The sequence below is a fragment of the Beta vulgaris genome, chromosome 2 (assembly GCF_026745355.1).
Source record: "Beta vulgaris subsp. vulgaris cultivar EL10 chromosome 2, EL10.2, whole genome shotgun sequence".
Classification (NCBI taxonomy): domain Eukaryota; kingdom Viridiplantae; phylum Streptophyta; class Magnoliopsida; order Caryophyllales; family Amaranthaceae; genus Beta; species Beta vulgaris.
Genome location: NC_079203.1, coordinates 21,380,443 through 21,406,339, shown reverse-complemented (window position 1 = coordinate 21,406,339; position 25,897 = coordinate 21,380,443). Strand labels below are relative to the sequence as shown.

The 25,897-nt window shown below is 36.1% G+C and overlaps 1 protein-coding gene across 3 annotated transcripts in view; it reads left to right on the top strand.

Moving 5' to 3' along the window:
• The first annotated feature begins 7,569 nt into the window (after nucleotides 1-7,569).
• The window catches only part of LOC104906282 (probable inactive shikimate kinase like 2, chloroplastic), a 32,261-nt gene continuing 13,933 nt past the window's right edge, over nucleotides 7,570-25,897 (top strand). The window contains exons 1-4 of one of the 3 annotated variants that reach the window (XM_048638769.2): nucleotides 7,570-8,052; nucleotides 10,254-10,444; nucleotides 10,524-10,718; nucleotides 21,160-21,221. In XM_048638769.2, coding sequence (XP_048494726.1) covers nucleotides 7,885-8,052; nucleotides 10,254-10,444; nucleotides 10,524-10,718; nucleotides 21,160-21,221 — 616 coding nt within the window. In that variant the 5' untranslated portion in view covers nucleotides 7,570-7,884. The remainder of the gene's footprint in view (nucleotides 8,053-10,253; nucleotides 10,445-10,523; nucleotides 10,719-21,159; nucleotides 21,222-25,897) is intronic. The other 2 variants (XM_048638771.2, XM_010695018.4) reach the window with 2 other exon arrangements.

Sequence of the window (25,897 nt, the reverse complement as noted above, 5' to 3'; positions counted from 1 at the left end):
AGCCACCACCGCATCGGTTTAATTCCCATCCACCTTATTAGTGTTACCTATCATTTTTTTGTGCTTGAATGGGTTGTGTTGGCAGACACATCACCATTACAAACTTAAAGCCATAATACTAGTAGTATATGTTTACATATTACAATTTCTCATCTTATGGAAAAGAGGCCTTTCAAAAAAAAATTAATACCTAAATTAAGACAGGCAAAAAACAGACATTACCTATCATCAATTTTCCCTATCTCACCACCAAGTGCATCCACTTCATGTACAAGTTGTGATTTTGCATGTCCACCAACTGCCGGTTTGCAAGGCTGCATCCAAATTCTTATTTAAGTTTACAGCTGACCAAGACAATAATAGTAGACTGAAGAAAAGTGAACATAGAGCAAACTACAAGGCTAAAATAGGCATACACATCTTCATCGTTAATGCATAGACATGGATGCCAGCAACATTCACAATTGAAATCATGTTTCAATCCAATTTGCATCAAAATTTTAAATTAGGTACACTTTACACCTATCTAGTACACAATATATGATAAGAGACAAAAACAAAGATTCCTTCTCACAAGAATGTACATCAAACAGATTCTGTTTTACAAAAACTAGTGTTTTTTCTGTCTTGGTCTACTTCAATTATACAGGTAGATATATTAAGATCTCGAGAGTCTTGGGTGCTTGGCCATTTTACATTCGAATTGTCAGGGTAATTCAAGAAGTTATATCCCAATTAACAACTGGAAACCCCCGGATATACAATGTTGGTTGAGCTGGTGGAAACAAAACCCCAGAAACAAAACTCTAGCAGACCAGAGAGCTTCCCCAGACAAAATGATACATTTAACTGATTTAGCATTAATGTTGCATTATTACCATCAGTGAGCTCCTTATAAGAAATGGAAAATTCGTTCACCACCCAATAAATAATGTTGAAATGAGATCTTCTACACCATACTTATAAAAAAACTGAAATAGGAGGAAGTAGTTCAATATATTTCAAATGATAATACATTTACTCACAATTACCCAACACTCAATTAAAAAAATGGAAACTACAAAAAAAAGACAGCATTGTTTTAGCCCCTAAACTGCAGCGAAACAACACCCATTTAGCCCCAACTAATTTAGCAACAACAAAAAGCACCATATGCTCAACATAAGAATCAGTTATAAAACTATGAAGATGCAAGCGAACAAGCCCCGAACAGACATGAAATAGACCCTGAACCAACCTCGAATCAGCTCCAAATTCAGTGACTTATTATTCTCTAGATAGATAATAAGTAAAATTCGCAAGTGACAACACATCAAGATTAACCTTTAAATAAACCCCTTTCTCAGGCTAAATCAAAGAAAAGAATGCAAGCTCAATCAGTTTTCATTATTCCACTACCCCATTATGGGGCTTGATAACAACACAGTTTATAGATCAAAATCTTTACACATTTAAAAATAGAAACTTGTTTACTTTACTATTGAAATCTAACAATTTTATACTTACAAATTTGACAACTATATCTTGTTTGCTTTCTTCTAATTTCACATTTTAATCGTTGTCTATATATCTTCACTGACCAAACACAAAATAGAAATTTTAATGTCCAAATTTGAGCACCTTTAAAACAAATATCTAATCTTAACTAAGAACTCCCTGGTGCAAACTGCACATGTAAGGGAAGAAACTTTAGGAAATGAAAGATACAGGCACCTTATTCCCCAATCAATTAATTAATTAAATCTGTGAAATTATACTAGTATAAAAAATGATGACTTCGCATATTCATTTCCGAAAACAACCCTCAAATCAAAACATTACCCACGAACAATAATCATCAAAGAATGCGAAATTTCACAAAAAATTGAACAAAGGAAAGAAAGCAAAAACCCTAAAGATCGATGGTACCTTGATCATTGCGAGCAGTGAAGATGATAGAACTTGTGACTCTATCTATCTGCCTTCATGATCACGAACTGCTACATCTTCATTCTTGACCTACACCAAATAAAATCAAGGAGATAGAAAAGGTAACGAAAAAAGGTTACAAAATATATCAAAACAACAGATCCAGTACCTTCTCTATCAGCCCCATCTCCGGCATCCTCCGACGGGGTCTTCGGCGGCTCGTCGTCTTCTCTTCGCCTAGCTCATCAACAAGAGAGGTTGGAAACCCCATTTTAACAAGGTTCATTTCCCAATTGCTGGATTTATATTCATAAAATTCCAGCTTTAAAAATCAGAGAATAAGTGAGATGGAAACTTATAAAAAATAAAATAAAAAAACTGAAAACCTAGTATAAGATTGTTGGGTTTGCTCTTCTTTCTTTTTTTCTTTTTTTTTTACTGAAAATAGGTGAAATTGATGAGACACAATTCCAAAAATAGATTATTCAGAAAACTAATAATGAGATCTTCAAGAAATAATGAGAGGAAGTAGAAAAAAATTGAAAATCGAAAAATATAAAGTCCTCACCGAAAAAATTGAAAATTGATGAAGAGCGGTTGTTGATGGCGAAATGAAGAGAGAGTTAGAGTAGTTTTTTTTTCCATTATATTGGATTTTCTTCAGAGTAAAAATTCATAGATATAGGAGAAGAGAGAAGACAGTACAAACTAATTAAGAATGACGGGAATGACGGGGATTGTTTCAAGCCCGCGGCATTTTCAATGTAAAAATTTGAATACGCGCCTAAGAATGAAAAGCACGCGGTTTCCATCGCACATGATTCCCACGTGGTATCTCGACGCTATTTTGTATCCCCGATTTTCTCGACGCTATTTTGTGCCGAGAAAACACGAGAATAAAAAAACGCAAAAAACGCTTTGGTACAGTGTCGAGGACATAGTGTCGAGAAACCCCTCATTTATTAGTAGTGATATTATTAATGACCCACATATGAACCGTACAATTCCCTCGTCATATATGTTATAGTCAAACAATTTGAGGCCTTTTTCCAAGCCAATTAGTATTTTAGGTAATGTCCAAAAATGGGTTAGGTGATGATCTGAATATTTGGTAATATTCTAATCTAACTAGGTAATAACCTAAAATATATAGCGGTTATGTTAGGTCATAAAAAAAATACCTTTAATAATTACCTAAACCTTGCAGTAACTTACACAAAGAATCAGTGACAATTCCACTACAATGGACATGCTTCTTTTGAGAGATTTTTCTACCATTCCAATCCATTGTTCACATAAACATTTATCAATGAACTTTTTATATCACCCAAGTCATTCAATTATATCATTTCAAAACAAAACAAAAAGGAAAAATGCAATGTTTAATCCCCAATGTAATCTTGTCATGCAAACCACATAAGAGCTCATGGATTAGGTTATCTATAACCTATATCTTAAGCATACAATTCCCTCATCATATTAGTCACAAAATTTAAGGTCATTGCACAAGTCAATTATTAATTTAGGTAATGTCCTAAAATGGGTTATGTGATGACCTAAAATATTTGGTAATATCCTAATCTAATTAGGTAATTACCTAAAATATAGTAGTATTGTTAGGTCATGACCAAAATAACTTTAATAATTACCTAAATGATGTAATAACTTACACAAAAAATCAGTGACATTCCACTATAATGAAAAGTATTTTTTGAGAGATTGTTCTACTATCCAATCCATTGTTCACATAAACATTCTATGGATGAATCTTTCATATCACCAAAGTCATTTAATTCTATCATTTAAAAGTAAAAGAAAAACGCAACAATTTATCCGATGCAATCTTATCATATAAACCACATAAACTTCATGAATTACGTTATCAATAACCCATATCTTAACCATACAATTCTCTCATCTTATAGTCAAATAATTTGAGGCCATTACCCAAGCCAATTATTATTTTAGGTAATGCACTAAAATGGGTTAGGTGATAACCTAACATAAATGGTAATATCTTAATCTAATTAGGTAAATATCTAACATATATGGTGGTTATCTTAGGTCATGACCAAATTATTATCTTTAGTAATTACGTAAACCTTGCAGTTCTTACCCAAAAAATCAGTGATATTCTACGACAATGGAGAGGATTCTTTTGAGAGATTGTTCTACCATTCCAATCAATTGTTCATGTAAACATTCTTTCAATTAAACTTCCATATCACCTAAGTAATCCAATTCCATCATTTGAAAGCTAAAGAAAAAAGAAAAATGCAGCGTTATACCCTAATGCAATCTTGTCATATAAACCACATAAAATCTCACGGATTTGGTTACCAATAACCCACAACTTAATCATACAATCCCTCATCATATATGTTAAAGTCACATAATTTGAGGCCATTTTCCAACCAATTATTAGTTTAGGTAATGCACGAAAATGGGTCAAGTAATGATCTAAAATGTTTGGTAATATATCCTAATCTTATTAGGTAATTACCTAACATATATAGTGATTATGTTAGGTTATGACCAAAATATCTTTAGTAATTACTTAAACCCTGCAGTATTATTTTACACAAAAAATCAGTGACATTCCACGACAATGGAGATGATTTATTTGAGAGATTGTTCTACCATTCCAATCGGCTATTCACATGAACATTCTTTTGATAAACCGTTCATATAACCAAAAAGTAATTCAATTCTATCATTTAAAAGCAAAAGAAAAAACAAAAATGCAACAGTTTTCCTAATGCAATCTTGTCATATAAACCACATAAAACGTCATGGATCTAGTTATCAATAACCCACATCTTAAGCATACAATGCTTCATCATATATGTTATAGTCATATGATTTGAGGTCATTGCCCAAACTAATTATTATTTTAGGTAATGCTCTACAATGGATTAGGTGATGACCTAAAATGTTTGGTAATATGCTAATCTAATTAAGTAATTACCTAACATATATAACGGTTATGTTAGGTTATGACCAAAATATCTTTAATAATTACCTAAACCCTGTAGTAACTTGTTCAATGGAGGTCTCGAAAATTCTGCGAATTTATTTTCATCTAATTGCTAAACTAAAGTATTAACTACTTCGAAAATGTAATCCAATTAAAGTGTGAAGTGCATTGATTTAGAGCAATTATCTCACCCACACCTTATTTTATTTTTCGTCATGTCTGAAATATCCTTAGAAATTACCTAAACCCTACAATAACTTAGACAAAAAACCAACTCAACCTGTCATGGAGGTCTAAAAAATTCTATAATTGTTTTGCATCTAATTGCTAAACTAAAGTATGAACTACTCAACAAATGTAACCACAAATTGTTGAATAAGAATGTGAAGTGCATTGATTTAGTACAATTATCTCATCAAAACCTTCATTTTATTTTCCTTAGAACCCTAGGTTTTTTTGGAGAAAATTTTCATAGATTGCAAGTTTAATCTTACTCAAATGCACAAATGAAGATAGAAAATCATAAATTCGTTACTATATGCGAAATATTCAAGTAAACTTACCTCCATTTCATATACGGGCGAAGAGTTTAGGTCGATTTTCATGAAGGTCAAGTTCATCAATGGAGGTGAAGATTGAGTCAAAATGGAGGGAGAAGATGAAAGATTGGGTCGAAATTGAGGTAGAAGGTAGAAGATTGGAATGAATTTGGATGAAAGATTGGTTGAGAATTGTGGAAGGATGGAAGTAGAGATGGCAATGGGCCGGGTCTGGGTCGGGTCCAGCCAGACCCAGACCCGTTTATTTTTTAAAGATCCAGACCCGTTGGGTCTAGAATTTTCTGACCCGGACCCAAACCCGCTGGGTCTAATGGGTCCACGGGTCCTAAATGGGTCTTAGATGGGTCCTTCTTAGTTTCTTATTTTAAAACTATTACACTTATTTTAGTTGTGCATGGTGTTATGAATATGATCACTACACTGTTTCAAGAATATATTTGGTGAAGCATTATCATACAAATTACAAAGTTGCAATTCTCAAATGGAGTCACAAGACTTCACAATATCACAAAGACACATGTTCTCAAGAATTCAAGTCTCAAATACATAAGTTCCACTTCCATATCGCTAATTCTCTTCCATTTCATCATCAATGTCATCATCATCAAGATCCTACAAATACATAAATAACACAAAATAATCATAAATTATCACTATAACAGTAGGTAAATCATACTAGGTAGGCAGTGATTTTACACTTTGCAGTGACATTTTCTATCAAACTACAACAAGTCAACAATTTCGAACCAGACTAATTAACAGTAGCTAATTTCGAACCAAACTAATTAACAGTAGGTAATTATTCACAAACGCACTAAAATTTCACAATTACAATATATTTCACAATAACATCATAACAGTAGCTAATTATTCTATCAAATTACAATGACATTTTCGAACCAAACTACAATTTTAGTTCATAAAATCTACACATTTTCTATCATACCTTGCGAGTTGCAGATTATAGATTAAACTTGCAGATTATCATACCTTGCGACTTGAGGTAAAATAAAGAAATGGGAAGAAACTAGAGAGTAGGAGGTCGCCGGATTGTGTGGTCGCAAACTCGCAATCAAATTCAACTACCCTTCTGAAGTTCACACCAATTAACGCGCAATCAGAAACAAAAAAAAAAGAAATAAGTTTATTAACTTTGCGTGATGATAATGAAGGAAAGTAGGAGAACAAACCAGTCAGAGAGTAGAAACCAGGAAGGATCAAAGGAGTGAGCCATGGAGATTGGAGACTGATGGAGTATTCGAGTTAGAGAAAAAAAGAAACGGCTGTTAGCCAATTACTGTTAGAGATGGGCGAGTATGCCTATTAGGGTTTAGTCTTTTTAGATTTTTTTTAATATATTAATATAAATGGGTCTGTGGGCCGGGTCTGGGTCTGAGATTTCTGGACCCAACCCCAGACCTGACCCATGCTCTCTAAGACCCAGGCCCGACCCAGACCCATTGGGTCTAAAAAAATTGGACCCAAACCCTTATAAATGGATAGGATCCAAGCGGGTCTGGGTCGGGTCCATGACCCATTGTCATCTCTAGATGGAAGGAGAAAGGTGTTTTTGAGTTCTTAGAGGAAAAACATGAAGAACATGAAAAATAGAGAGGAGAGAGAAAATGAGTAAAAAATATTTTGGCTCCAATTTTCTTTCCGACGTGAAATTTACTTTGGTTGGTAAAATTTTTTTCAATTTTTTCTCTCTTTTTTCTATTATTTTGAGGATTTTCAAAAAAAAAATTACATAAATTTTGGTAGATAAACAAATTAAAAATTAATTAATTTTAACAATTAAAAGAAAAAGGAAATGAAATAAAGAAATAAGTTCATTTACTTCTATGTCTTATTTCAAAGGGATGTGCTATATACAACAAAAAAAAAAAGGCTAAATACAACAAAACATATTAAAAGACTAACCTATCCTTGAGGGGGTCATCTATGACAAATGACCCCCTAAGGGGGAGTCATCTATGACAAATGACCCCGCTTTGGGGGGGTCATCTGTGACAAATGACCTCCCTAAGGGGGGGTCATCTATGATAAATGACCCCATTTTCATAATCGCAATTCGAAAAATATAAAATATGACTTACGCGGTAAAGGAAAAAGTGTTTGTGGCGAGTGAAATTATATTCTCAAATTTGCTATGGGATAAGTAATAATTGTGCAATAATATTATTAAAAAAAATTAAAATTAATCATGGTTAATTTAGGCATAATTTTAGATGCTATATTTAGCTTTTTTTTTTTTTTTTTTTTTTTTTTTGTGTATATAGCACTTATGATTTCAAAAAAAAAACCATGTTAGAATCATCTTGAAGATTCATCAAATAATTTGGGACAACCTCACAATTCACATGAGCGTCTCATCTCATCCATCATTCTACTTCCTTGAACACTTACTTGCTTGAACACTTCTCGCTATATTCACAGATGAATTCTACGGCAGTTTTCAACGCATTTCTCTCTCATCGTCCTTTTCTTTGCCTCTTCTCCGCCGCTCCTCCGCCGACGCGCTTCCCACGCCGCCAGTCGATTCTCGTCTCTCTCACTCCCGCATTTTCTCAATTGGCGCCTCAACCTACCTCAGACAGACTCAAGGTTAACTCTTTTATTTTTATACTTCCTCCTTTCTAAGATTACTGTTACACTTACCATTTCGTATCATGTAGATGCCTGTAGATAATTCTAAAAACTTTCAAGTTTTGGTTATTCATGCAAACATGGTCTATTATTTTGATAGGGAAATATTATTGTATTTTAACGCTGAAGGCTTATAAGGTATTCGATCGGTTAGATATGGATTCTGCGCACTGGAACTGACTGATGGTTGCTTGAAATGGTCAGAAAGGAACTATTAGTTGTCAGTTAGACCTCTAAGCATTGCATTTCTCTTTGAGATTTAGGCTAGTAAGGATTTTCATGAGTTGATATAAATTGTTACGGCTTCATATCGAGTTTTAAGCTTGTAGAAATTAGAATTTTCTATATTAAATGCTTGATGTTGTTTGTACGCCTTTATGAGTTTTAAGGTTGTATAACTATGTTTTCTTTAAAGAGGTAGTATACTCTAGTCTCTAGGCCTCTCATATGAACTTTTGACATTTTTATTACTATTATGGGAAGGTGTGGACGTCGATAGGTGTAGATTATTCCAGAAGCAGCGAAATTCATGGATATATTTCACAGTTGTTTCACAACTTATTATAAAGGAATGATTAAATTCCAAACAGAAAAAGGATATGCTAAATGAGCCATTACGCAAAACTGCTGATGGATAGATTCTGGCATATTGATGTGTCTCATGCAATTTGATGCTAATCTTTGAAATGACTGTAGCCGAACGAGGCCTCTGCCTCTTTTTGTTATAATTGATTTCGATAAAATGTACCTGCAACTAAGCTCATGGAAAGGATAAATTAACTAGAAATCTGGGCCATCGCACAGAACTGGTGATGGATGTAAACTGTCATGTTGAAGTGCCTCATGCAGTCTAGCATCATTCTTTTGAAATGACTATAGCCCAAAGAGGTCTCAGCTTCTTCTTGAATACTAAGAACCTGATGCTAAGAAAGCTATGAGGTGAAACTTGTGGCAAGGATATACCTTAGGAGAGGTTAAAATCAGTAGTGTTTACTTTAGTTTTGAGCTGGGTTAGTAGAATATATATGCTAAACGAGGATACTTTTTCTACATACTTTCATTATATTCCTTGTATTGATGGATCACTCGTCTTTGTTTGGGTTGCTGTACTGTGGGTTATATCTTTTATTTAGAGGGATGGATGTATCTGACTTGTCAATCGTCCTTTAGGTCCTCTTATGCGCTCTTCGAATTAGCAATTGTTTTCGTGGTATATCTTGTTTGCGATTAATTTTCTGTTGCTTGAAAGGGATTCTTTTAGTACTCATTTTTGCCTATAATATGGGACCAAAGGCCTTATTAAGAGGGCTCAGTTAGTGGTGGTAACACCAGGTAATGTGTTCCTATAATTTGTTTACTTTCGCTGAAAGCATCTGCTAGATCATTGAACTATTTTACTTTATATGAAGTTGTTCATAGTACAATTCACATGCACACTTCTTTTTTTCTTCCACTGTAGAAGCTAAACAAGTAGAACTTACTGAGGAATATGCTAGGAATCAGATTAAAGCGGCATTTGATTAAGACATTGCACAATGATCCGAACACTTTAATCTTTAGGGAAAACAGAAAAGGGATATGTTATATTAATCGGATCAAATGACCTTAACACTAATACAACTTACTCAACTTTCAAGAGGTAAGCACTCTCCACAAGAAAAGAAAAGAAAAACTAGATAAAACATTCCATAAAAAAATATGCAGTACTACTTCTGGTTATTTATATTCCTAGGAAAAAGAGCCCAGGTGGTTGCCCTAATCCCAACGTTCCTTTTCTTCCCCACTCACAGGTACAGTGACTCATCATTGGTGTAAGAATATCCTCTGCTGCTCCCTGATATTCTTTACTGCCCCTGTACTATTTCATTCCGCTGACCTTCTTTTCTTTCTTTTGGGCCTTTCCCTTTCTTGCCCCTCCTCACATAAGTAATTATATTTGGCGGCCCATGATTCCTTGCAGAATAAGACGAAGACTTCTCTTTCACCATTCCTCCCATAGAAAAAGTAATCATTTGTTTAACAAAACAGAGTGGCAGGTGCAGATTTAGAATTTTTTTAGTGGTTTTCCCCCCCTTTATCTTACAATGGGTGTTAGGTTATCCTACATTTTGGCAGCCAAATTTCTTTTTGCTCGATGCTAATATGAATATCTTTGTCAGTTCTGTGATGGTACTTCCGATGTTGAGCTACGATTATTCCTAAGAGGCATGAGAGTGCAAAGTTCTAAGGATATACACGTGGATGCTGATGAAGGTTCCTTAGTTATAAAAATAAAACAATCCGAAGGTGTCGCAACATTGATGGAAACTAAGCAGCTCTATGGTAAGATCAAACCTGCAGAAACTATATGGTAAGTCAGTGTTTTCATGCTTATAATCTTTGAACAGTCCACTTCTGGCCACTCCTTAAGCTCCAATTCTTTTTGACAGGTATCTTGATGATGATGAATTGGTTATTAATTTAAGGAAACAAGACCAGGAGTTGAAATGGCCTGATATCGTGGAATCCTGGGAATCCCTTAATATTGGAGTCTTGCAGCTTCTCAAAGGGACATCAATCTGTTTAGTTGGAAATTCCTCGGAGATCAATCAGAAGGTGGCTCAGGAGCTTGCAGTTGGTCTAGGGTATGATTCACATATTGCAGAAAATATAATTGATATGCAGGATAGACTAATTGAAATAACTTTGCTGTTTGACTGGCTGATATCTCTCTTTTATATTATTTGAAAAAATTGATAATGATTTAACTACGTCACTTAAGTTAATTCCATTATCTTTACTCAGATAGGTTGAACAACTAGTGAACTATCTAAGTAGGATGGGCAGAAGGAGTTAAAAGCAACTTGGGATCCTTCTTTTCTTCTAATGTTAATAGTCGTACTTCAACTTCAGAACTTTGTGGCTTCTGAGTCCTTAGTTGTGGTAGGGTCTATGTAGGCTAACCTTCAATATGTAGGAAAAATAATCTTAAGTTTATCATGCTATCACGTGCTCCTTCACCGTGAAAGCATGCCTTTGTGAGAGATATATACACTATGTGTATAGTTACACACTATGTGTATAGTTACATTGGAAATAGAACATAAAGAAAAAACATGCATTGAGTAAGAGCGTTGATTGAGAAACAAAATTTATAGATGCGTTATCAGTTTGTAAGTACTTTAGAGTGAGATTAGGTTATCCTTTGTTAGACCATTCTTGTTTGGAGTGACCAAAAATGGAGAAACTTGGTAATGATTAGTAGCTCACTAGCTTCACTTTATTTCTTAGTTGGTCGTCCACTTTAATCGTGTTTTTATATTCTTATGTCAAGTACTATATACTTCTAAAACCCCAATTTTGTCATATGGTTTTGAACGCCCTCTTATCAAACCATCTTTGGCCTCCGAACCCCGCCTTTTCTATAATTTCCAATGTAAGTCTCCATCTTCCTAATTGGTGCGGCATCTAGTTGACAATTTGACATCTCACATGTCCAAGCTAATGTGATCAACTTTCTTTATCTTTTCCTCGTTATCTTCAACTTTCAGCTTCTTCCAAATATCTTCATTTTGAATTTTATCCTTTTACGTTGTCTCCGTGCATTTGTCTCAGTGTTAGCTAATTCGCTTTTTACCCCCCGCGAATCTCATTTGAGTTCATCTGTTGCCAACCACAATTTGTACACGTTTTAAATCTTGATGGTGAGCGATCTAGAATGCCGAAATTGGCATGTAATATACTCACCTAGACCTACCATACGTTTTACCTACAGCAAGAGGACTACTCACTGGTTCTAGATTCATTCTAGAAGAATGTTTATGTTATTTATGATTGAAGAATTGAAACGGGCCATGACCCAAGCTCCTATACTACTCATGCCCGATTTTGACAAAACATTTGTCATAGAGGCTGACGCCTCGGGTTATGGGTTGGGGCGGTCTTAATGCAAGAACAGAGATCCATTGCATACTATAATCACAGATTGTGCCCTCGTGGCAGGCTCAAGCCCATTTACGAGAAAGAATTAATGGCTATAGTGTTGGTAGTGATGAAGTTGCACCATTAATTACCTATTGGGCCGTACCTTTGTACTTCGAACTGACCAACAAAGTCTAAAGTTTATGATTGATCGACGTGAAGTTGTGCTAGAGTATCAAAGATGGGTCAGTAAACTATTGGGCTTTGACTTTGAGAGTTTGACGCCTCAAATAGGGTGGCTGATGCCCTTTCTCTACAGGCCCTACGTGAACCAACCTTGAGGGCATTAATTTCAAGCCCGATTGTGAATTGGGCCCAAATTCAAACCCGGCTATTCACATACCCTTTATCTCCCATCCAAGGAGGTAATGAGGTTAGAGGGTATGAGGTCCAAAATGGACAATTACTTTACAAGGTTCGCAAGGTAATCCCAGCTCTCACCCTTTGGTCAACAAACTAGTGCAATTCTCTCATGACTCACCCTACTGCCGCGACTCCGGGGACCTCAAGAGTTACCTTCGCTCGGCCACCGAATGCATCTGACCTAGCATGCACTAAGCGGTAGCACAATATGTGTGAATGGTGTGCTACGTGTAAGCAGCATAAAGCCTCCTCCACCTGGTGTCCGACGGGATTGTTGCAGCCACTACCGGTGCCGTCACAAGTCTGGGAGGAGATCACTATGGACTTTGTGGAAGGTTTGCTAAAATCAAAGGGATTTGATACAATTTTGGTTGTGGTGGACCGGTTTACAAAGTATGGCCACTTTATAGGCCTCACTCATCCTTTCATTGCCCTAACGGTCGCCAACGTGTTCATTAAGGAGATTGTCAGTCTTCATGGGTTTCAGATGTCAATTGTTTGAGATCAGGACCACATCTTCATGAGTTTATTTTGGAAGGAACTCGTCCGACTACATAACATTACTCTCCTTCATAGTACTGCTTGCCATCATCAAACGGATGGGTAAACGAAAATGGTGAACAAATGCTTGGAGACATATTTGAGGTGTTTTGTGGATGGGAAGCTCAGTTGGGCAAATTGGCTACCATGGGCAAAATCTGGTACAACACTTCTCCACATGTCTCCATCAACATGACAGCATCCCAAGCTTTATATGGAAGGGAAGCTCCTCACATTATTCGCCATAGCCTACTCGGCTCACTAGATAATCACTTGCAAGAACTTGATGCTATCCTTTATGTTTTACGAGCTCACATGCTCCAAGCACATCGTATGAAGGCCATAGCTAATGGAAAAAGGTGTGACGAAGCTTTCTCGGTAGGAGACTTGGTGTACATCAAGCTGCAGCTCTACCGCCAAAAATCCCTTCCCCGTCGACCTTGGGAGAAATTGGCTGCCAAGTTCTATGGGCCTTATACCATTGTCGCTCACATTGGTCCCGCGGCTTACAAATTAGCTCTACCTGCTGCTAGCAAAATCCATCCAGTATTCCATGTCTCCTAACTCAAACGGGCTTATGGCAATACTACAGTACCTCTTACTGAATTACCACTCCAGCTTACTGTAGATATGGAGCTTGACACTATCCACAACAACTGTTGGGGGTGTGCGCTACTTCTAAGGGGATTGTATCAATTGTAGAGTTCTTATTCAGTGGCAGGGCATGACCGCGTTTGAAGCTGCCTGGGAACCTTCCTCTCTCATACAAGAACGTTTCCCTGCTTTCCACCTTCAGGACAAGCTGTGAGTTTGGGAAGGGGGTAATGCAATATACTCACCTAGAATTCCCATACGTTTTGCCTATAGCGTAATTCTAGATGCCTTCTAGAAGAATGATTCTGTTAATTATGATTGATAGATTTGGTGAGTCATGGTTAGTTTGCTATAGAGAAACAAAATTGCTCGGGTGTAATTAGGAGCATCTTACTGTTAGGGTGACTCTATAAATAGAAGTTAGTGCTATGAACGAAGGCGTTGAGAAATTAGCTAAGTTATTTGTATTTGGAGAGAGTCTGTCTCTCGAATGCAGTACGTTATCCTCACCCATTTATGGGTTTATCAATGTTAAGCTTTCCTCTGTACTTCCCTTATATTTTTGCGTGAGTTGTTACTTTGCTAGTGGGTTTACCACATGGTGCACCAAACCCTTAGACATTGCTTTTTGTCTTTGTTCTAAAGAAAAAATGCACGAAGATGCAGCATTCTTAAAGAAAATGTTCGAACTAGGGCTTGAGAATAAAAGTACAAAACCCTAGATCTGGTAATCAAAGACAAATTAATATATTTTTTGGTTTAAATGTTAGGGTGTTTGTTAAGAAGGTTGAGTTGAACAAGATGATGTGAAATTTCATCGGAGATTATCTCGCCACCAATCATCTATGGCGTCTCCTCCGACGTTGATGAGTCTTGGTCGTTGTCAACCTCTTTGTTCTTCGGTGTCTCTGTTCTTTGGTCGTATTTGTCTATGAGTAGAAGGGGTTGTTTCCTTACAAAAGGAGTAAAAGGGGTTAGGTAGTTTTGGAAAGTGGAAAATGACCCGTGTGATTGAAGACTTTTACTCTCTCCTTATCTGTTAGGAAATAATATGCAAATTTCCTTTAGAATCAGATTATTGGGAACAAAACTTTAGTAGAAATGGCACAATCAAATATTACAAGAATATTTGTATATCTGACTCTGCTGCAAAACTTTTATTAGAATGGTAAAGAAAAATATAACAAGTGTTTACAACACTTATAAAACAAATATCACACACCTCAAATACACTCAAGAATTTTCGCAGAAATTCTTTTCAAAGCTTCTCTTTCTCTCTAAGCTTATTTGTTTTGTTCTTAAGATGATTTAATATATGATTTCAAACTTCATATATATAGTTTTCATACTTGCTAAAAGTGGTTATCTAAATTTAGCAAATTGATATCTTCCTTTGAATATTTTAAGCTTTCTAAATTTTCAAAGGATTTCATTGATTTACTATTTTAGTTTTCTTAAAATAACTGGAGGTTATTAATAATCTAACAATCTCCCACTTGAAGACTGATTTTAATCTGTCTTCACACCTTATTCCATGTAGCACAATCATTTCTCATATGTCACTCATGTAGGCCAACTAAAGTTGAACACAACTTCAGTTTGTCAATAGTTACCGTCTTTGTTAACATATCTGCCGGATTCTCAATTCCATGAATTTTCTCGAGCTTTAACACTCCATCTTCTAATAGAGATCTTATGCAATGATACCGAAGCCCGATATATTTTGTTCTAGAATGGAATGCTGAATTCTTTGCCAAATGTATTGCACTTTGACTATCACTATACAACAAATTATTCTTTTGCTTGAATCCTAACTCAGTTAACAAACCTTGAAGCCATATCATCTCTTTACTAGCTTCAGTTACTACCATATATTCAGTTTCTGTAGTGGATAGAGCAACAATCTTCTGCAACCGCGACATCCAACTAACTGTTGTATCTCCAACTGTGAATATATAATCGGTGGTACTTTTTCTTTGGTCGACTTCACCTCCGTAATCAGCATCGACATAGCCTTTTAGTTTTAATTCACCTTTGCCTCGTAGATACCTCAAAATCCACTTAACTACTTCCCAATGAATTTTTCCTGGATTTGACATGAACCTGCTAACAACTCCCACTGCATGTCCAATATCTGGTCTTGTACAAACCATTGCATACATTAAACTTCCAATAGCTGAGGCATAAGGAATTCTAGCCATATAATCTTTATCTTCCTCCGTCTGAGGAGATTGATCCTTGGATAATCGAAAGTGACTTGCTAAGGGCGTGTTCACTGGTTTAGCGTCGGTCATATTAAATTTTTGCAAAACACGATTGATGTAATCTACTTGAGATAGCTGCAAAGTACCTTTATGCTTATCTCTTGTAATTTGCATTCCAAGAATCTTCTTTGCTGGACCTAAGTCCTTCATGTCAAACTCCTTTGACAATTGCTGCTTCAATCTTCTTATATCATCCATATTCGAACCTGCTACTAACATATCATCAACATAAAGTAGTAAGATGATATAACTGGATTTATATCTCTTGACATAGCAACAGTGGTCAGCATTGCACTTCTGGAAATCTTCCCTATGCATAAAGTTATCAAACTTTTTGTACCATTGTCTTGGGGCTTGTTTTAGGCCATACAAACTTTTCTTAAGTTTGCACACCATATTTTCTTTCCCTCTTTCTAAGAAACCTTCTGGTTGATGCATGTATATTTCTTCATCCAGATCTCCATGAAGAAATGCAGTTTTCACATCTAATTGCTCAAGATGAAGATCTTCAATGGCAACAATACTCAATACAGTTCTGATGGTATTGAGTTTCACAACAGGTGCAAAAATCTCATTGTAGTCAATCCCTTCTTTTTGTTGGAATCCTTTGACTACTACTCGAGCTTTGTATCTCTTGGAACCATCATGCTCCTTTTTCACTCGATATACCCATTTGTTGTGAAGTGCCTTTTTACCCATGGGTAATTCAGCTAATTCCCATGTCTGGTTTGAGATCAAAGATTGCATCTCATCTTTCATTGCAAGCTCCCACTTGCTAGCATCACTGGTTTTACATGCTTAATCATAACATTCAGGCTCCCCCTCATCAGTTAATAATAGATAATTCATATACCTTTTATTAGGTACACGAGGTCGAGAAGACCTTCTTAGTACAGGAGGAGCTGTAATAGAAGGTTGCGTTGTTTCGTACAGTTGCATACCACTATGTTCTTCTTCTTGATGACTTGTTATAGCTTCTTCTGTAACAGGATTGTGCGTTGTCACGGGACAATCTGGGATAGAACTTGGATCGACAAATATGGTCCCACTCTTGTATGAGTCGTTGGCGTCAGTTTTATGTCTATCCTTATACATGACTCTTTCATTAAAAATCACATCTCGTGTACGTATCACCTTTTTATTTTCATCATCCCAAATGCGGTAACCGAACTCATCCCCACCATAGCCAATGAAAGTACATTTCTTTGATTTAGGATCAAGCTTATTCCTGCCTTGATCACTAATATGCACATATGCTACACAACCAAAGACCTTTAGATGAGACAAATTTATCTCTTTTCCAGTCCACACCTCTTCTGATATTTTATATTCTAGTGGAGTCGATGGTCCTCGATTGATCAAGTAAGCTGCTGTGTTGACTGCTTCTGCCGAGAATTGCTTCGGTAAACCTGAATGTATACGAATGCTTCTGGCTCTTTCTGTCAATGTTTGGTTCATACGCTCAGCTACACCATTGTGTTGAGGCGTACCCGGCACAGTTCTCTCCATCTTGATTCCATGCTCATAGCAAAACTTCTTTAATGTGGTGTCTTCATATTCACCACCATTGTCGGTTCTTAACTTCTTAATTTTCAGACCTGTCTCATTTTCCACCATAGCTTTCCATCTCTTGAAAGCTTCAAAAACTTCAGATTTATGTTTTAGGAAGTAAACCCATACCTTCCGAGAGTGATCGTCGATGAAAGTTACAAAATAGTGTTTTTCGCCAATAGATGAGGTAGTTGTTGGTCCCCAGAGTGAACAAGCTCCAACTTTTCTTTCTTTGGGGTTCTACCACTAGTCTGAAAGCTTACCCTCTTCTGCTTTCCAAGTATGCACTCCTCGCACATGTCTACTTCAACAGATTGTAACTTTGGAATTTTTCCTTTTGAATGCATAAGCTTCATCCCTTTCTCACTCATGTGGCCAAGTCTTTGGTGCCACAATTTGGAATTTTCATTCCCTACTACAACTGCAATCATACAACATGCCCCTGCTGTCATGTAAAGAGTACCATTTACCGTGAGCAACTGACATGGCTCCCTTTGTAATCTTCCAATCATCACCTTGGAATTTTGTAGTGTAGCCTTCACTAGCCAATTGCCCAACTGAGATCAAGTTCTTTCTTAGGTCGGGAATATGCCTGACATCCTTCAGCTCCCAAACCGACCCATTTAACTTAATCTTAACTACACCTTTACCAACAATGTTACAAGGTTGATCATCACCCAGATATACTTTTCCAAGGTTTCCAGGGACATATCTCTCGAAGAAATCTTTCTTCGAAGTAGCGTGGAATGATGCTCCACAGTCTAACACCCAAGACTCTTCCTTACTCTCTAGAGAGCATATCAACGCATCATCTCCTTCCAAGGTAGAAGTGATATTTGCTTCTTGATTTTTCGGTGCACTCTTGCACTGATTTTTGTAGTGCCCGGTCTTCCCACAATTCTAACACTCGATAGTCTTCGAGCTCGTTGAATTATTGGGAGCCCTTGATTTCGATCTCCAATTTCTAGATTTACCTTGATAGCTTGATCTTCCACGTTCATTCCTTCTGGTTGAATTTCTTCCTCTTGACTCTGTATGCAATATTGAAGAGGTTGATGATTCACCCGACTCTCTCCGCCGGATCTCTTCACTGAGAACCAGATCACAAACATCGTCAAATTTCAACTTATTGCTGCCTAACGAGCTACTCACAGCTGTGACTGTAGCATTCCAGCTATATGGTAATGAAGACAAAAGTATCAATGCTCAAACTTCATCTTCAAAATCTATTTCGACTGAACTTAATTGAGTTGTGACTGAATTAAGTTTGTTAGAGATGTTGAGCTACCGATGCACCTTCCGTCATCCGCAAATTGAATAACCGCCTCATTAAATGAACTTTATTAGAGGCTGATGGCTTCTCATACATATTCGAGAGAGCTTTCATAAGACCTGCCGTGGTCTTTTCCTTTGTTATATTAAAAGCAACATTGCGTGATAACGTTAATCGGATAACTCTGAGGGCTTGTCCATCAAGAAGATTCCAATCTTCATCTTTCATTCTCTCTGGCTTAGTTTCCGAGAGAGGTTCATAAAGATTTTGCTGGTATAGGTAATCTTCGATCTGCATCTTCCAAAACCCGAAATCTGCACCATCAAATTTCTAGATTTTTATCTTTCCTTCATCTGCAGCCATTACTCCCACTCAATTCTAACTTCTTTGGATCGTATTTTACAATTCGTCTATGGATACGAACAAAATTTACCAACTCGGCTCTGATACCAGTTGTTAGGAAATAATATGCAAATTTCCTTTAGAATCAGATTATTGGGAACACAACTTTAGTAGAAATGGCACAACCAAATATTACAAGAATATTTGTATATCTAACTCTGCTGCAAAACTTTTATTAGAATGGTAAAGAAAAAATATAACAAGTGTTTACAACACTTATAAAACAAATATCACACACCTCAAATACACTCAAGAATTTTCGCAGAAATTCTTTTCAAAGCTTCTCTTTCTCTCTAAGCTTATTTGTTTTGTTCTTAAGATGATTTAATATATGATTTCAAACTTCATATATATAGTTTTCATACTTGCTAAACGTGGTTATCTAAATTTAGCAAATTGATATCTTCCTTTGAATATTTTAAGCTTTCTAAATTTTCAAAGGATTTCATTGATTTACTATTTTAGTTTTCTTAAAATAACTGGAGGTTATTAATAATCTAACATTATCTACTCATTGTCAAGACTTTTCATATTCTTTTTATCTTTTCCCTTTTGACTTTCCATATTCTCTTTATCTTTTCCTTATTGAAATGGAAGTACTCACTCTTATTGCTAAGCTTTTCTGTTTAACTATTAAAGATAATTAACAAATTATACCACATTAACTAGGATTTTTGTATATAATTGATGCAAAGATATGAATGGGCATCCTTATTTATTATTAGTTCTCTTTGTAATTATATAATTAAATACACTAGCGAATTAAACAAATAAAATATGACAGATTATGTTCCCAAATTTCATAGTAAACAAAATTTCCCTGACAATTCGGATTCTCTTAACTGACTTCCCGTACCCGTTCCGCAATTCGAAGCGTTCGGCGAATTAGGTGACTCTGATCCATCTCAAAATGCGCTTCTCTTAATGTTCCTTCGTGAATGTGAATATAATAACACTGGTCTTATAGCGGTCTTTAGTATTTTCCTTTTCACCTTAGAGGATTGCTACGGTCTCGCAAATATCCTCGACTTCCTCCTTATCATACTATGTCTTATTATGTCCCTAAGAATTCCAAAGTAGGCCAGAATTTTCAAGAGCATTGGCCGTACCTGACTTAGAGAAAATTTGAACAGCAACTGCAATTAAATTTTACCCATATCACGATAGGAATTAGAAATTTGGATTTGGTACCAAGTTCATAGGGAGTTGAGTGACTTGGGGCTTTGGACATATGGAATATGATAAGTGATTTTAGAGATAAAAGCTGAATGGTAATTTGATGAGAAAGAAACTCAACTCTGAATTGAATTGCTCAAATTTGAAAATTCTAACAAGGAAGGTCACACTTAAGTCGCATATTTTCATTCATTGTCAATATGAATGTACAACCCTAGGTCCATATCTATAGTCGAATCACCTTGCTCCTTACATGGACAAGGAAATAAGAAAACTAGGAAAATTAAAAAGCCTAATAAATCCAAAAGAAGCAATCAATGAACAAATTTGCACAAAATAGCCCTCATAACTTGGAACCCAACTAAAGGCCCAAACACCTAATACGAATCCTATATGTGAAGATACATATAGTGTAAGAGAAAAACCATATTAGTTTATGCTAACAATTGCAATCCATGATGTGAGGTGTAAATCCGCACCGTGCACCCTTATCTTCTGATGTAATACCTATTCGTATTCTGGATAGCTGTGTCCAGTGGTGAATTTGCAGTAGTTTACTCCTGAAGCTTCTATATATTCTTTGAGCTTTGCATTCACATGGAATTCGCTATATCTTTTATTCTATTTGATTACTTATTTGGTGTCTGGTGCTTTAGATTGGGACTGAAGACGAAAGAGAGGCGGCTGTATAGTATTTATGAAGGAAATATTATTGACTTTGGAAGAAAACTATTTAGAGAGTGTTCAGTTTGGTGTGAAAGGCCTGATTGAGGGTTTATGGTTGGTTGAGAACTTCTTCATTTTAGTGGCATGCATTTGACTTCTGATGTTCGCTCCCTTATCTTTACAGGGTTTTCCCACTTTGACGGTTGACCAGTAATGCTCTGCTACAAAGCTTGTAATTCTTTTTGTAATTCTAATTGATACATTGATTCTGATCAGGTATACTCCACTCGATACAAAAAGCTTGCTCGAAACATATGCAAGGAAAAGTATAGACTCTTGTAAGTTTACATTGATTGTGGTGTTGCTATATGCTGGTCTTGATTGCACATGGAGTTTATCCATCTTTTATTTCGTGGTGCACATTTTGTTCACTCTGTTACTGCATTTTTTTGGGTATGCATCTACATACAGAATCGAAAATGTGCTCTTATAGATGTTTGATAAATTATACTACCTCTGTTTTTTTTAGTTGCAACGATTAGACATTTTCTACTCACACTTTATGTCTAATCGTTGCAACTAAAAAAAACAGAGGCAGTATATGATGTTTATGCACCAATGTATTATGATTATGTATTATTCTCTCCATCTTGGTGACCATAGGCAGGGTCATGTATGTTCCAACGTACTAACATCGCGTTAAGTATATCTTAATATGCTGCATGCATTAGTATTACAGTGCCCAAAGTTTTTCGTTTTAAACTAGTGTGTTTACTGTGTTTTTTCCCTTTTTGCATACCATGGGGATTGGATGGCTCAGTTTAGCAATTACTGTTGCCTTTACCTATGAAAGACTTCTATTTGTGTTTAATACGAACTTTTGGTACACTGTGTATCATGTTTGTCACTCGGGAAAGTGTCGATAATTAGTTGCTGCTTCTGGTCAATATTACATTGCCTTATAAGATATCAAAATAGCTTTTAATATTTGTGCCTATCAATAGATCATATACTATGTTTGTTCAGAGTATGCAAGTATTCATTTTTGGATTTGTCATGAAAAATAGACTCCACTTGTGCGTTTGACATCATTTTACCTACAATGTGTAAAATATAATAGTCAAGATTATTCAAGGCCCAAATAAAGTCAAGACAGGACAATGAATTTCTTACGAATGTATGAGGTCTCTTTCAGATTGCTGGAATACTTATAGTTGTGTGATGGACAGCTTAAGGTATATGCTTGAGTGCTTTAATGATTAAGTATCGAGAATAGATTTGTTGTATACATCTAATACCTGGTTCTATGCTGTAAATAGTTCTTAAATACACTTCAAAAGAAAACCTGCAAGTTGTTGACTGGTCATGTGAACTAGTTAAGAAGTAATGTCAGATGTTGTGGTTTCATACCATTGTACTGCCAGTGTTTACTTTATAACTACTTCCACCTGGAGCTTTTGTTCAGATTGTGCTTTCCCCTTAAACGCAAGGATTCAATCTAATAGACAAAATATACCATCAAACTACCCTTTCCCGTCGTTTCATAACGCAAGTTAACTAAAACTGAGCATGCACACTGCACTGCTTGGATCAACCTAGCAAGGTAATTATTATAGGTAAAAAGCTGAAATAAAATACAGGCCCAAGGCTCAGTATATTTAAAGACCCTTCATAAAACAAAGGAGAACATGAGATTCTGATCAACTATTGTTTTTTCAGACATTCAACATCTTAACCGAAGTCCCATCACATGCATAGATATGAAAAGAAGGGGATGTTAGTGGGTTGTTCTTGGAGATACACGTATAGCCTATTGCTGATTTGAAGGAGATGACAACTATTTCTGAATATCCCAAATAGTACGTGTTACTATATTTGATGATGAGGGGAGGATATAATGTCAGCATGGTTCATTGGTGCAATTTTGTGTGGCACTTCCTCCAATATTATGTAATTTGATGACTTCAGTCCTCAACTGGTACTGACATTTGGTTTAGTGGAAGTGTCTTTCAAGTGAATTTTCTTTACTTTCATACCTATGACAGCATATCAAATCCTAATAACCAGTCCTTCCCAACCTTCCCTTTATAAAGCAACAAGGGGACTTACAAGAAGTAAAAGGATTGAATAGTTCTTCGGAGAAGCAATAGCCATCAATGAACCTGACAAAAGAAAAGGGATGTCTGAGAGGGAGAGTTAGAGTTGAAAAGGGGATTCCTCACTTCTCTTTTGGTGCTCATCGGATGCTGGGGACTAACTGACGTGCATTTTCGGTTTTTCGCTTCTCTGTTTCCTCTTTGGTTTTCTATTTGCTGTTTTAGCTGAGGTATTTGTTGCTTCACCAAGGAAGCTCTTTGTTGGTGCATATCATATGGCAATAGCAAACTCCGTGTCATCCTCTTTTATGTTGGTTCGCGAAAGTATCCTCTTTAACGTAACAAGGTAGTGTTAAGTGGTCGTGGATATTCTTTCAAAAAAAAGTGGTCGTGGATATGGTTCTCTCAGCAATTAATGATAGAAAAGGAAGTGACTGGGTTTGGGAGTTTCTGAGAAAAATCCAGGTGGGAAGATGGATGAGGATGGAAAGATCCTATTGGTATATTGTGGGGGTTACATCAAAATTAGGATGAAAGCTTTGTTAATTAACAAACATATGTTCCAACCACCTACAATTTTGTCATAGTATTTTCGCAGTTGCAAGTTGCAACTGATTGCTTTATGATTTTGTCAATGATTATCTTATCCCACTGCCTAGAGGTGGCAAAATGGTCGGTTGGGTCAGGTTCGGACCAGCTAATTTGAATGTTTATGGTTTCAAGATTTTGTAGTTCCAACTTCAAGTGGTCTTATGTGATTAAACTTAACCTTTTGTTAGTTTCTGGTCGGGTTGATTCTCAGGTTAGCTGCTCATATCAGGTTTGGGTCAATCGATCTCAATTTCTGAGTTAAAAATGCAGATTTAAAATAACCTTTCATGGGCTTTCAAGATTACAAATCAGTTTTGATTGATTTATTAGTAGGTTGTGTGGATAATTCTTCATTTGGGTTAAATTTTGGTAGGTCCAGTGTCGCTTAGCAGGGTGTTAGTTGTACACAAACTTGCACAAACTTTTCCTTCCATTCAGTAAAGGTCTTTTAGTTAATCCATTGATGTTTTGTTGCCATTCATAGATTTCATATTTTCTTTTTTCAGCCAAAAATTAGTACCGAAAATCAGAAATTATCATATTTTTGCTTCAATGGTCTCATGAATAGGGTTGGCAATCCAGTCCGAATCCGAACCTGTCTGGTCCGTTTCGAGGCAAAAAATCCGATCCTTCTATGAGAAAAAAAAAATCCGCATCGGACTCCGCTTAAAAAGTCTGACTCCGAATCGGAGTAGGGTTGGAGTTGGATGTCATAAAAATACGACTCACCAGATCCGACTTCGACATAATCTTATTTTTTTATATTAATGTATTATGTATGCATACTCTAACTTTGATTTTAACTTTCAAGCAGGGAAAAAAAACGCGGTCGCGGTCGCGTTCGCGGGAACGGTCACGTTTTCGCGGGAACGGCTTGTAACGGGCAAATAGAACGTTTCGCGGCCGACGCGGCGTGAATTTTTTTAAAAAATTCACATAATATGTTTCAACTTTATTTGCATTTTTTAGTTTATGAAGCATTATTACAACATAATATAATCAAATCTAATAGAATATCATGTTTCATCAACTATATAATTAAATCATAGAAAGAATTTGGCCAATGTTTGAAAAAAACGGATGTAACGGGGATAAAAGCGTTCTAACGCGGCGAGTTCGCGTTACGGAACGGACAACGCGGCGAGAAGTATGTGAATTTTATTATGGCGTTCCGTAACGGGATTTCGCGGAACGGCAAATCCAAAATCCGTTACAGAACGGCCGTTCTATAACGGAACGGGAGAGTTTTAATTCCGTGCTTTCAAGACAATTGGTCTTATTTTATATTAATATTATATATATATATATATATATATATATATATATATATATATATACACATCATGTCATATATATAATAATTAATTTTAGTTAATTATATACTTTTGAAGATTTTTAACTATCATTTGAAATATATACAAGTTTTTTATAATATAAAATCGTGCAAGAAAAAAGTCGGAGTCAGATTTTCGGAGTTTAAGTCGGATCGGATTCGGAGTATCAGAGTCGGATGTTCGGATTTGAGGTCAGATCGGATTATTGGAGTCGGATGTCAGAATTAAAATCCGACTTCATGTAGGGTCGGAGTTGGATTACGCATAGTTCGGTCTAAGTCCGACCCGTTGTCATTCCTATATGAATGAGCAGTTCTTGGGAATAGGACTGCATCCCCAACTTGTCAAGCCTACTCCATTTAGTAATCCAGCTCTAAATATTAAGCGGAAAAACTTAAGCTATCTACAGGTTTGAGTTCAAGCTGCTTATCAAATGCTCATTTCTTATCATTAAACTTTGAAGGGTAAAGTAGGTTATGCCTCTTAAGTGAAATTGAGTATATCAAATAGACATGAAGGGTGTATTGCCCATGTGCGAAAAGGCCTGGAACCAAATTATATGTGCCCTCAAGCTGTCATGTATAAACATATCTACAACATTGTAAAAGTGCAGGTGCTGCTTGACATACAACACTTAGCCCAAAGTAACCTCAACAAAAGGGATTTCAAACGTTGGCTTGAACACACTCTGCCTTCTGGTTCCTTTCTTTCCATGTGCTCCACCATATTGCTAACAGAACCCTTTTCCATGCCTATGGGGTCAGCCGTGAAATATCTTACACTAAGTGTGTTTCATTTGTCATGCGTTCTTTGTCTCTGTAATACTACTTTTTTCATGTCTCCTCTGGCTTCAGTGCTTTTACAATGATCTAATCTAATCAATCTCTGGCTGCTTAAGTTTACCTTTAGCTGCATTTGTGTGTGTCCCTGATCCCATAAGTCATTAGTGCTGCTTGGAATCTTATTTATTGATTCATTACTTATTTGGTGTTG